This window comes from Dipodomys ordii, unplaced genomic scaffold, assembly GCF_000151885.1.
Source record: "Dipodomys ordii isolate 6190 unplaced genomic scaffold, Dord_2.0 Scaffold18, whole genome shotgun sequence".
NCBI lineage: Eukaryota > Metazoa > Chordata > Mammalia > Rodentia > Heteromyidae > Dipodomys > Dipodomys ordii.
Window position 1 is genome coordinate 20,175,124 of NW_012267234.1, and position 11,243 is coordinate 20,186,366.

At 56.5% G+C, this 11,243-nt stretch overlaps 2 protein-coding genes across 3 annotated transcripts in view; both read left to right on the forward strand.

Moving 5' to 3' along the window:
• The window catches only part of Zc3h18 (zinc finger CCCH-type containing 18), a 56,906-nt gene extending 54,097 nt beyond the window's left edge, over nucleotides 1–2,809 (forward strand). For both annotated transcript variants that reach the window (XM_013012946.1, XM_013012947.1), the window contains 3 exons: nucleotides 214–307; nucleotides 1,573–1,669; nucleotides 1,982–2,809. In XM_013012946.1, coding sequence (XP_012868400.1) covers nucleotides 214–307; nucleotides 1,573–1,669; nucleotides 1,982–2,189 — 399 coding nt within the window. In that variant the 3' untranslated portion in view covers nucleotides 2,190–2,809. The remainder of the gene's footprint in view (nucleotides 1–213; nucleotides 308–1,572; nucleotides 1,670–1,981) is intronic.
• Nucleotides 2,810–8,200: 5,391 nt separating this feature from the next.
• Nucleotides 8,201–11,243, forward strand: part of Il17c (interleukin 17C) — a 3,958-nt gene continuing 915 nt past the window's right edge. Inside the window, 5 exon segments of the mRNA XM_013012721.1 lie at nucleotides 8,201–8,206; nucleotides 9,584–9,894; nucleotides 10,081–10,219; nucleotides 10,221–10,306; nucleotides 10,308–10,349. Of these exon segments, the coding sequence (XP_012868175.1) occupies nucleotides 8,201–8,206; nucleotides 9,584–9,894; nucleotides 10,081–10,219; nucleotides 10,221–10,306; nucleotides 10,308–10,349 (584 nt within the window).

The following is an 11,243-nucleotide window of genomic DNA, read 5'->3' on the forward strand; positions in this document are numbered from 1 at the left end:
GGCACCCCCCCAACCCAGGAGGCCGCCCCGGGCCCAGGCACCCCCCCCCCAACTCAGGAGGCTGCCCTGGGCCCGGCGCCTTAGAGACTCACGGGTCTCCAGGCAGCCTGCGGGTGGCGACGGGCCTGAGGAGCGGGGTCCAGGAGACCCGCTCCCTGTGCGTCTCACCGCGGTGGCTGCCCGCTGTCACCCCTCACGACGCCACTGTTGCAGGCGGCTGACAAAGGAAGCCGGAAGCGGTACGAGCCCTCGGACAAGGACCGGCAGAGCCCCCCAGCCAAGCGGGCCACCCTCTCCCCAGAGCGAGGTCGGTTCCGCACTGAGACTTGGTGCTCTCTTTCCTTCCCCTCGCTGTGTAGCACGTGCTGGCCTCAGACTCAGAATCCTCCTGCTCTAGCCTCTCAGTCCTGGGACTATAGGCTCGTCCCACCTCTCCCGACCAAAGAAACCTAAGTCTTTGTCTTAAAGCAGTGCCTTGGGGTTCAGCTGGGTGGGGAAGGGCTTCAGACCCGAGTTCAACAAAGAACGGGAACAGCAGTGAGCTCCCATGGGTGAGCACAAAGTGATCTTGTACGATCACTGTTTTCTAAAACAGATGAGCAGAAGCACAGGGCTTCCTCAGGGCGAGTCCTCTGCTGTCCGGCCGCAGAAGATGCTGGGCTGTCCTCCCTGGCTGACATCTCTGCGGCCCGAGGCTCCTGGGACTCCAGGCAGCTGTGGCTCTGACCTTGAGAGCTAGCCGCTGCATCTGGCCGCCCAGGGGCTCATGTGCGCGTGCATGCCTGGGGGGCCCAGGAGGAAGCTGCCCACCGTCCCCGCGCCAGGCCGCCTGGTCTGAGATCCGCTCAGGCCGCAGGCCATGCCAAACCTGTCTTCCACCCTCCTGCTCCCAGCGCCTGGCAGGGGCTGCCTGACCACTGGACTTGGTTCAGTTGGAAGTCTCATTCCAGCCACGTTCTCGCTTCATTACACTGCCTTCTGTGGCGGGAGCGGACGCCAGCTCCAGGCTCGGCGTCACAGCTGTCCCGTTGCGCCTTCGCATGCCCCTGTCCTCTGCCATTTCCTGGCACTTCCTGCCCTGGGACTTGGGCCTAGCTCTGTTAGCTTTTTGCTCAAGGCTAGGAAAAAAGCCACAGCACCTCTTCTGGCTTTTGTAGTCGTGGGCCCTGAACTCTGGGCCTGGGCGCTGTCCCTCAACTCTTCAGCTCAAGGTGAGCACTCTACCACTTGAGCCACAACCCCACTTCTGGCTTTTTTCTGCTTATGTGGTGCTGAGGAATCGAAACCTGGGCCTCATGCATGAGAGGCAAGCGCTCTACCACTGGGCCACCTTCCCAGCCTTCTCTGCTGGCTTTTCGGTGATTAATTGGAGATAAGAGTCTCAAGGCCTTTCCTGCCCAGCCTGGCTTTGAACTGCAATCCGCAGATCTCAAGTCTCCTGATTAGCAAGGCTGGGTTGAGCCGCTGGCCCCCACTTCCTCCTGTCTTTAGCACAGCTGGAAGGTGTGCGGAGCAGCCGCCGCCGCGCATGCACCTGCTGTGCGGCTGCCTCACTCTGTCCCTTGCTGCCAGGTTCTCGGGACCGGAAGTCTGGGGGGAGACTGGGCTCTCCAAAGCCCGAGCGGCCGAGAAGCCAGAACTCCAAAGCCCCTGGAGTCCTGGCAGATAGGTGAGTGCCGCCTGTTCCCAGGAGGACCCCTCCTGGGCAGGCGTAACTTTCTGGGGGTGCGGAGAACCCACTCACCACACCAGGCCCTGCTGCCCTGAAAGCCCAGATGTGCCTCTGGCCCGTGCCCAGAGGTCCCCCGCGGGCAGGCCCGTGCCCCTCCAAGGAGTCCTGGGCGGAAGGCAGGCAGGCTGGTGGTGAGGAAGGGTCAGGCTACCCCAGGCATGGGGCCTGGTGGTTCTCACTCCCAGAGCGTTGCCACTGTGCCACCTGGGGGCAGAGAAGCGGCTGTGTCTCACACCTTCCACCCCTCAGGAAACGCCAGCCGTCTCCCCAGTCCAAGAGCTCCAGCAAGGTCACCAGTGTGCCTGGCAAAGCCACGGACGCCGCCGCTGCCCCCACCGCCGGCGCCAAGTCTGGGAAGGCCAGCACGCTGTCTCGGCGCGAGGAGCTGCTGAAGCAGCTCAAGGCGGTGGAGGACGCCATCGCTCGCAAGCGCGCCAAGATCCCCGGGAAAGTGTAGCGGGCCACAGGCCCCCGCTAGACTCTCGTGAGCTTTTATAAATAGGGTAAGCGCAGCCATTTTGGATTTTGCAGTTAATGTCTTATTTTGGCTGTGATTCTTTTTAAAAATTAAAAAAGAAAAAAAAAGTTTCTCAGCTGGAAAAGAAGCCACACAGGAGAAGAAGATGACTCCCACAGGACTGCACGGCCCGCCCTTCCGGAGCGGAGCGCCTGGCGGACGCCCGGCTTCATGTAGATTATGAGTCCCCGACACTGCCTCCCTCCTGCTGCAGCCTCCCTGGCCGTGTGTCTGTCTCCCTGTGGAGACTTCTGGAAGCGGAATCCAAATGGACTGTTGGCAGCATCTTCCCTTCCACCACCGATCAGAAATGTGTGTGTGTGTGTGTGTATATATGTATATACACACACACATATATATATATACATATTCTCGACTAAGGCCTGATTGGGAAATACTTCCTGTCTTTTAAGTATCAAATTGTTTTAGTTGATTTAAAAATGAAAAAAAACAGAAGACCAAAAAAAAAAAAAACCACGCCAAGGGTGTTGTTGGGGCGTCTGTCTAATGTGGAGGGTCTTTTTTGAGGGATCTCCTAAAATAAAATATTTTGATAAGCAGTTTCCTGGCCCTGTGTGGATGTCTCCCTGCCTTGACTGTGGCCTGGACCTCTTTGCCGCGGACCGGCTCTGTCGGGACGACGGAGGATACCTAGTAGAGGAACTGGAATAAGTGGGGAGCCAGAGAGAATCTGCGCCCTATTTCATGAGTATTAAAAGGCTGGAATGTAAGGTCCGCTCCTGGATGGCAGCAGACTCCACCCTCCTGGGTGTCCCAGTTGCCTAGGGAACGCCGGTACTGGGTGGAGACTTTGCCGCGAGGAGGGTGGAGTCTGCTCGCCATCCAGGAGCGGACCTTACATTCCAGCCTTTTAATACTCATGAAATAGGGCGCAGATTCTCTCTGGCTACTTCCTGCTGACAAGGGGCGTCGACAATAGGGGTAAAAGGCTGGAATTTGGTCCCCTCCCAGAGAAGGCAGTGAGCAGCAGCTGTCCCTTGGTGGCGTTGAATCCTTAGGAGAAGTCTCATGAGCATTGAGGGGCTGGGAAAAAAAAATACTAGAGAGCAAATAAATGGCAAGAGGAAGGACTTGGGGCTGAAAATATTGGTAGAAATGTCCTTAGTTACTTCTGACATCTGGTGACTAGGTAGAGAAGTTAGGTGACAAAGGCAAGAATATAAATTCCTGTTCAGTTAATAGGTAGACAGGAAAGGCTTCTTACTTCCACTGACCTCCCGGCTCTGGTTAATTTTGAAGGGCCACGCACAAATGACTCTAGGATCTGACATTTCTGCCATCCAAGCAGTGGCTTACTGCCTCTGGATGCTCCTCCATTGCTTTTGTCCCAGGAGTGTCTTCTCCACGCTGGGATAAATGCCTCATTGGCATTTCCCTTTAGCTGGTTGCTGGACTGGAACTCGGGGCCTGAGCACTGTCCCTCAGCTCTACAGCTTAAGGCTAGCACTCTGCCACTTTGAGTCCAAGACTCGGGGCTTGAATGCTGTCCCCTAACTCTTCAGTCCAGGGCTAGTACTCTGCCACTGTGAGTCTCCAGGTTGGGGCTTGAGTACTGTCCCCCGACTCTTTAGTCCAGGGCTAGTACTCTGCTGGCTGAATAGAGGTGACAGTCTCACAGGAACCTTTTCGTGCCCGGGCTGGCTTTGAACCAGTTTGCAGATCAATGAGTCTTATAAAAGGCCTCTTTACTCCAATTAAAAGCAACAAGGTGGTCAACGTAGAAGTAGCTTTTAAGCATGCTCTTACCTGAAACTTATTAAGAGTCAAAGTTACATCTGACAAACTTGTAAGAATCTTCTGTGCTTTGCTCTGGACTTGCTGGAAACTTAAAAAACCTATAAGAGCAAACTAGAATAGCAATTATTTTGGTAATCCTAATTTTTCCTTTGTGCACATTGGGCCAATGTCAAGAACAATTTTACATTTAAACTTTATATCCAAAAATCCATTCCTAATTTTTTAAACCTCTTATAATCACCTTTAATATTTTATGCTTTAGTTTTCATTTGCATTTTGAAAAGATCCCTTGAAATCTTGAAGCCAAGTGTCACTCATTGCCTCTTGGTTGCTTGTTTTAAAACAGACACACATTGGGGCTGGGAAGGTGGCTCAGTGGTAGAGTGCTTGCCTTGCATGCATGAGGCCCTGGGTTCGATTCCTCAGCACCACATAAGCAGAAAAAGCTGCAAGTGGTGCTGTGGCTCAAGTGGTAGAGCACTAGCCTTGAGCTGCAGAGCTGAGGGACAGTGCCCAGGCCCAGAGTTCAGGCACCATGACTGGCAAAAAAAAAGAAAAAAAAAAAACAGACACACATTAAAAATTTTAAACTCAAATGACAATTTTTTCCTTAATGCGAAAATAACAATCATCATAACTGAACCAAAAAACTAGACTTAGCGTCTTTATGACTTTTAAAACATCCTAATTGTAAAACATTAAAAACAAGTCACATTATACAAATAACTTTTTTAACCCTTTTTAAGGCCTTCCTAATTTTAATGTTAACACATCCAAGGGGAAGTTTTAGCAATACTAATCCGATCATCACATCACTCATTTTAACCATCATGTTTTCAGTCTCTATCTGCAGGGAAGAACAACGATGGGCCACTCAGCCCCTTCTATGGAATGGGCACGCACCCAATCCGACTCTTTAGGGTTAGATGAACTGCGTTTGTGTCAGCTTGCCCTCTTTCACCATGCGTGGACTCCTCCCAGGGCCTGTCCCACCATGCATGACCAGCTGAACTGCACTTCCTCTTGAACATTGTTAGCCCCTCCATTGTTTTCCCCCTACCATCCCCTCCCTCCCTCCCTTCCCCGAAGTTTTTTTTTTTGTGATTAAGTGATTACATAGTTTCTAAGTCACAAGTTCATTCTAACTTTCCTGGAGCAAACTGTCTATCACAGTCTGTAATATATAACAGTGTTCACATGTTATACACCATACATGTGATCAGCAGCATGGGGATATTTAGTAGTGGTCAATGTGAAGATTTTTTAAAAATTTTTGGTAATGTCCAAAACCTCATAACCTTTTGAATTTTTAAATTTAAACTCACCCAATTGTTTCAGCATGCTGACAATTCTTATCTTTGAACATGTTCACAGATACACACAAAACACACACACAGATCTTAAAGCACGCAAAAATCAAAATCAGTCGTACTACACCTAATTCACTAATTAGTCTTTTGAATCCCTTCTGTTGGAGGAGGGCTGGGGGAGGGGGTCACCTAAAACTAAACTGGCCAGATTTTTTATCCCATTTTAGACAAGAACACTTTACAAATTGTTTCATTGTCAGGACTAGCTGAAAAAGTCCCAACCAGGCACACAGCCTTCTACACCCTGCCTGCTGGCAGCCCCCACAAGGAGAAAATGCGCCTGAGGCTTGAAGGGAACCAAACTAGCCCAAATGATCTAATTGTTTCTTACTCTCTTGGGGAGGGGCTGAGAGGTTGCCCCTCTGTCGGTTTTTTGTTTCCTCTTGAAGAGGAGCTCCGTCTTTATGGAACTTAGATTTGCATTCACTTTCCAATGGTTCCTTTTCCTGCGGGAACCCGGGATTAGTTTGCTCTCCCACTGCTGCTGTGGGGCTTTAGTGCCTCGTGCTTTTAGCCTATGTTTTAAAATAGAGACAAACTATCCTTATTCTTAGAAGATGAACTCCCATGATTTACTCGTTTTATCTTTCCCAGCCGCAGCTGAGGGGCCTGCAGCACCCCAACGAGTATTAGACTAACTATTCCAGGTGAAAAGAGAAAGATAGTTAGCTCCCAAGGTTCCTTGATTGAAGAGACTGCTTCGTGCCCCACGTTGGGCGCCACCTGCGCGGACCGGCTCTGCGGGACGACGGAGGACACCTAGTGGAGGAACTGGAACCGATGGGGAGATGGCACTCAGCGTCCACTCCTCGCCATCCCCACCTATTCCAGGTCCTCCCCTAGGTGTCCTCCGTCGTCCCGACAGAGCTTCACCGCTGTTGCCAATCCTGGGGCTTGAACTCAGGGCCTGGGCGCTGTACCGGGCTTTGTGCTCAAGGCTAGTGCTCTACCACTTGATCCGCAGCGTCACTTCTGGCTTTTTCAGTGTAGGTGGTGCTGAGGAATGGAGCCCAGGGCTTCGTGCATGCTAGGCGAGCGCTGTACCGCTGAGCCCCCAGCCAGTGTTGACAGCAGGCTGCCGGCCCCTGACCCAGCCCCCAGGGAGCACTGTCCCTCAGTTTCCCTGCCCTGGTTGCACTGGCACCAGCCCTGTCCTGGGAGGAGCACAGCTCCCCAGGTCAGCTGACTCCAGCCTTGGCTACCTACCCACACGCTCAGTGCCACGGCCCCTCCCCAGCCAGGGTGCCCCATCGCAAAGTGGGGGGCTCCTGGACGCACCCAGAAAGCCACGGCCCAAGCCCTTGACTGAGGCCTTTAAGTCTTTGCTCTCTGGGCACGTTGCTGGGCGCTTCCTGCTCTCCCCCGCCTGGCGCCCTGAGCAGCGGCAGCTGCTCTGCTCTTCCCAGGGGCCTGGGTCGCCTCCCTGTTCGCCTTGCACCAGGCTGGAGTCAGCTGACTCACAAGCCACGCGGTCCCAGTGTGCATGTCCAGGTTGGTTGATTTTAGGTGTGTCTGGTCTGCCATCAGATCACAGACAGGCACAAAGAAACTCCTCATGCACATAGGTGGCCGCTGACGAGCACTGGAGCCCCGGCCCTGAGAGCAGCCTGTAGTAATGGCCTCAAAGGCCCACAGCCAAGGCTGGACCCCACACAGGCTTCCCTGGGACTGGCCGGGCCCCTCTGCTGTGGGGGTCTGGGAGCATCACATGGGCAGCTGGTCCAGCTTTAAGTGACAAGTCCCTAAGTGTCCCAGCATCTCAATGTGTCCCTGGCACAACATGGCCGCCTCGGGGCGATGGCCTCTGCTGGCTGGACTCCAGGCCAATCTAGGCCTGACAGGGACCCGTGCTCAAGAAGGCACTTAAGCCGGGTGCCCGCTTCATGCCTATAACACCAGCTATTCAGGAGGATCGCAGTTCAAAGCCAGCCCGGGCAGGAAAGTCCCCATGGGACTCATCTCCACTCAACCACTCAAAAAAAACAAAAATTGCACTCAAAGTGGTAGAGCACTAGCCTTGAGCAAAAGCTAAGACAACGCCCAGGCCCTGAGTTCAAGCCCCATTAACGACAAAAAAAAAGGCCCTTAGGGGTCAGAGACAGTGCCAAACCCTCCTGTCCACCCGCACCCCACCGTGTCCACCCGCGCCCCACCGTGTGTGCCCGCGCCCCACCGTGTCCGCCCGCGCCCCACCGTGTCCGCCCGCGCCCCACCGTGTACACCCGCGCCCCACCGTGTGTACCCGCGCCCCACCGTGTCCGCCCGCGCCCCACCGTGTACACCTGGAGCACTGCCTCTTGTAGTAGTTGGCCAGGTGGGGCCAGCCAGCCAGTGTCCCTCCTCTTGCTGCCTGTCCAGTCTTGCCCAGTCCTGGACTTTATGCAGCACAAGGCTGCCTGTCCACAACCCCACCCTGCCCACCCTGCCCCACCTCCTGACCCCCCACTGTTTTTTGTTGGTGGTGGCATCGGTTGTAGGGCTTGAACTCTGGGCCTGGGCGCTGTCCCTCAGCTCTTCAACTCAAAATGAGTGCTCTACCACTTGAGCTACAGCGCCACTTCCAGTTTTCTGGCGGTTTATTGGAGATAGGAGTCTCATGGACTTTGCTGCCTGGGCTGGCTTGGGACCTCGATCCTCAGATCTCAGCCTCCTGAGTAGCTAGGATGATAGGCGTGAGCCACTGTGCCCGACTCTGATCCCACCTCACAGGGTCCCCCCTGGCTAGTGCCCAGTTCCTGCATGCGACACCCACTTGTCATGGACTGGAGAGAAGAAAAATCACAACCATGGCCACAGGCGGAGGGCGGGAGGCCTGACAGGGACATGCGGGTTGGGGAGGCCTGCGTCCTCATCGCCAGCTAACCTGGGTCTGGAAACGGAGTCCCCACCTGGGACTCAGTGGATTGGCTGTGGGCTTGGCTTCCGCACAGTGAGTCCCCCTACCTGAGAGCAGGCCTGCATCAGGGGTTTGACCGCAGGGCGCACCCCCGCATTTTCATGGGGGGACACACAGCAGAGCAGCCAACAGCTCCTCAGACCTGGCCTGGGCTGGGCGTCCTGGGGACAAGGCCCTCTGGCTCGGGTGGCCAGGGATCCAGGAAGCCAAGGACCCTCCCAGGATGACATTTAAATCCACACTTTCAAAATGTCAGCTGTCTCCTTTCCAGGAAACAAAGGCACCCAGCCCGTGGCAGCCCACCATCCTGACTCCGGCTGCGGAGGTTGGCAGGCCTGTGTCCTCAGCGCCTCAGCCGTGACCGCCGCCTCCTTCCCAGGCCTTGAAGCCCTTGCCCCGTATTTGTTTTTCTTTGTGCTGGGGCTTAAGCTCAGAGCCCGGCCCGACTCCTCACCTCTCCCCTCTACCACTTAAACCACAGCTCCACTGCTGTTTTCTGGTTAAGTGGAGAAAAGAGTCTCACAAACATTTTTGCCCAAGCTGGCTTTGAACCATGATTCTCGGGTCTTAGCCACCAGCACCTGACAAAGCATGCACATTAAATAACACACAGGAGCCCCACAGAGACAGGTGGACGCGGCCCACCGTCTCCTGCCTGCACAGGGCCAGACCTGATCATTGGAGGCATCCATGCCCAAGACGGCTGGCAGAGGGGGCAGGCATAAGTCAAGGCCAGCCGCCAATCCCGGGGCCAGCAGACCCAAGCAAGAATGGCACAAAACTGGTTCCCAGTGCCAAGCTGCTGATGGGTGCTCAGGCTGATTGCTAGACAAGGCCAGGGCCGTGGCTCTGTGCAGGAGCTCTACTGGGCAGGGAGAGGCCATCCCAGAGGCCTGGGCTGTGAGTTGGGGTGGGATGGGGCTGTAGGTCTGCACAGCTACAAGGAAGTCATGGCCGGGTTCCCCCCCCCCGTGGCTCAGGTGATAAGAGCCGCACAGCCCGGCTCTGCAGACACAGCCCTGGGGTTGGCACAGGGGTGCCCGCGGCCACGCCCCTCAGCCACGGTGAGCAGAGGCTGTGGGCTCCCTGCCCAGGAGGCTGCTGGGACACCCCCAAATCTGAGGAGCTGCCTAGGAGCCTGGACACGCTGAGGCCTTTGTCCTGAGGCCTCAGTTTCTCCATGCGTAGGGACGGCTGGGCCCCCACCTCCCCACTGGACACAGGCAAACGGGGAGGAAGCTGGGCCCTGGCTGGGCAGCCTGACGCCGCCCTGGGTCTTCCCCAGCGTCCCCCTGGCTTCCTGCTCTTAGCATGCTCCCTGCCGGCCCGGCCCGCCGAAGCCCTGCACGCTCGGGGCCCCTCGGGGCCACGGGACCCCACGCTGCTACTCCGAGGAGGATCTTCCCCACGGCCGGGCCCCCCCACATCTGCTGGCTCGAAGTGCCAAGTGGGAGCGGGCCTTGCCCGTGGCCCCAGTGTCCAGCCTGGCAGCAGAGGGCGGCGGGAGGCAGCTTGCACCGCCGGGGCCGGGACGCAGTGCCCGCGCTCAGCCCGCTGAGATGCTGCTGGCGGACACCCACTGCGCCCCATCTCTCCCTGCAGACCCGTGGGTAAGGGCACGGCGCTTTCTGGAGCTCTCACCGGCCAGAACCCCAGCCCACCCTCGGGAAGATGGGGTGTGGCCAGGATCAACCTTATCTGGGACCTTGTTAACCAGGACCCCCTCACAGAGCCCTCCGGGGGCAGCGCAGCGAGCCCAGGGCCTGGGGGGAGGAAGGGCTGGCTCACCCCCTTCCCCTCCCCACAGCATCGACACCGACGAAAACCGCTACCCGCAAAAGCTGGCGGTGGCCGAGTGCCTGTGCCAGGGCTGCATCTGCGCCAGGACTGGCCGCGAGACACCAGCGCTCAGCTCGGTCCGGCTGCACCAGAGCCTGCTGGTCCTGCGGCGCGCGGCGCCGGCCCTGCACCCCAGTGGGCGCCGTGGGGGGGCAGCCCCCCTCCCCCACACCCAGGGCCTTCACCTTCCACGCCGTTTATCTGCGTGCCTGTGGGCTGCACCTGTGTCCTGCCCCGGTCAGCGTGGTGACCACCGGCCACCAGCCCGGTGGAGTCACACAGCGTCTCCAGACCCCACATACTGGGGCGCCTTAAGAAGACCCCTATTGATTCGTTATTTATTGCTACTTAAGCACCCGAGGCCCAGCTGGGCTGCGCCCACCCGCCCGCATCTCCCGCCTCCCAGGGCCGCCTCCAGGCAGCGGCTACCAGGAGGCCCAGCACCTGTGTGTCTGAGGAGTTACCTGTGGCTCTCCAGCCTGTTTACCTTTTACTGGAGGAGAAGGCTGGCTACAGAGCACTTGCTTTCTCTCCTCAAAGTTCTTAGAACCGTGGCAAGAAAAAAACTGAGGGGCCCCAAGGACTGGGAACCTACTTACACCTGGATTATGCCCAGAACCCCACAGACAACTGACTGCGCCCAGGACCCTACTTACACCTGGACTGGGCCCGGGACCCCACACACCTGGGCCGGGCCCGGGACCCCTCTGCCTCCCCTCAGTTGTAGGTCCCAGGCTGGTCCCACCTCAGGCTTTCTCAGTCACCCCAGAAAGAAAAAAGCAGCTTTTTCTTTTGCAGGTCTTGAGTCTTGAATGCTGGGCCTGGGCGCTGTCCCTGAGCTGTGTTTTGCTAAGGCTAGAGCTCTACCACTTGAGCCACAGCACCACTTTCCAGCTTTTTTCTGAGTAGTTTATTGGAGATGAGAATCATACAGACTTTCCTGCTCTTCTGGCTTCAAACTGCAATCCTCAGATCTCGGCCTCCTGAGTAGATTTCAGGTGTGAACCAGTAGTTAAGATTACAGGCGTGGCTGGGCGCTGGTGGCTCACACCTGTAATCCTAGCTACTCAGGAGGCTGAGATCTGAGGATCGCGGTTCAAAGCCAGCCCGGGCAGGAGAGACTGTGAGACT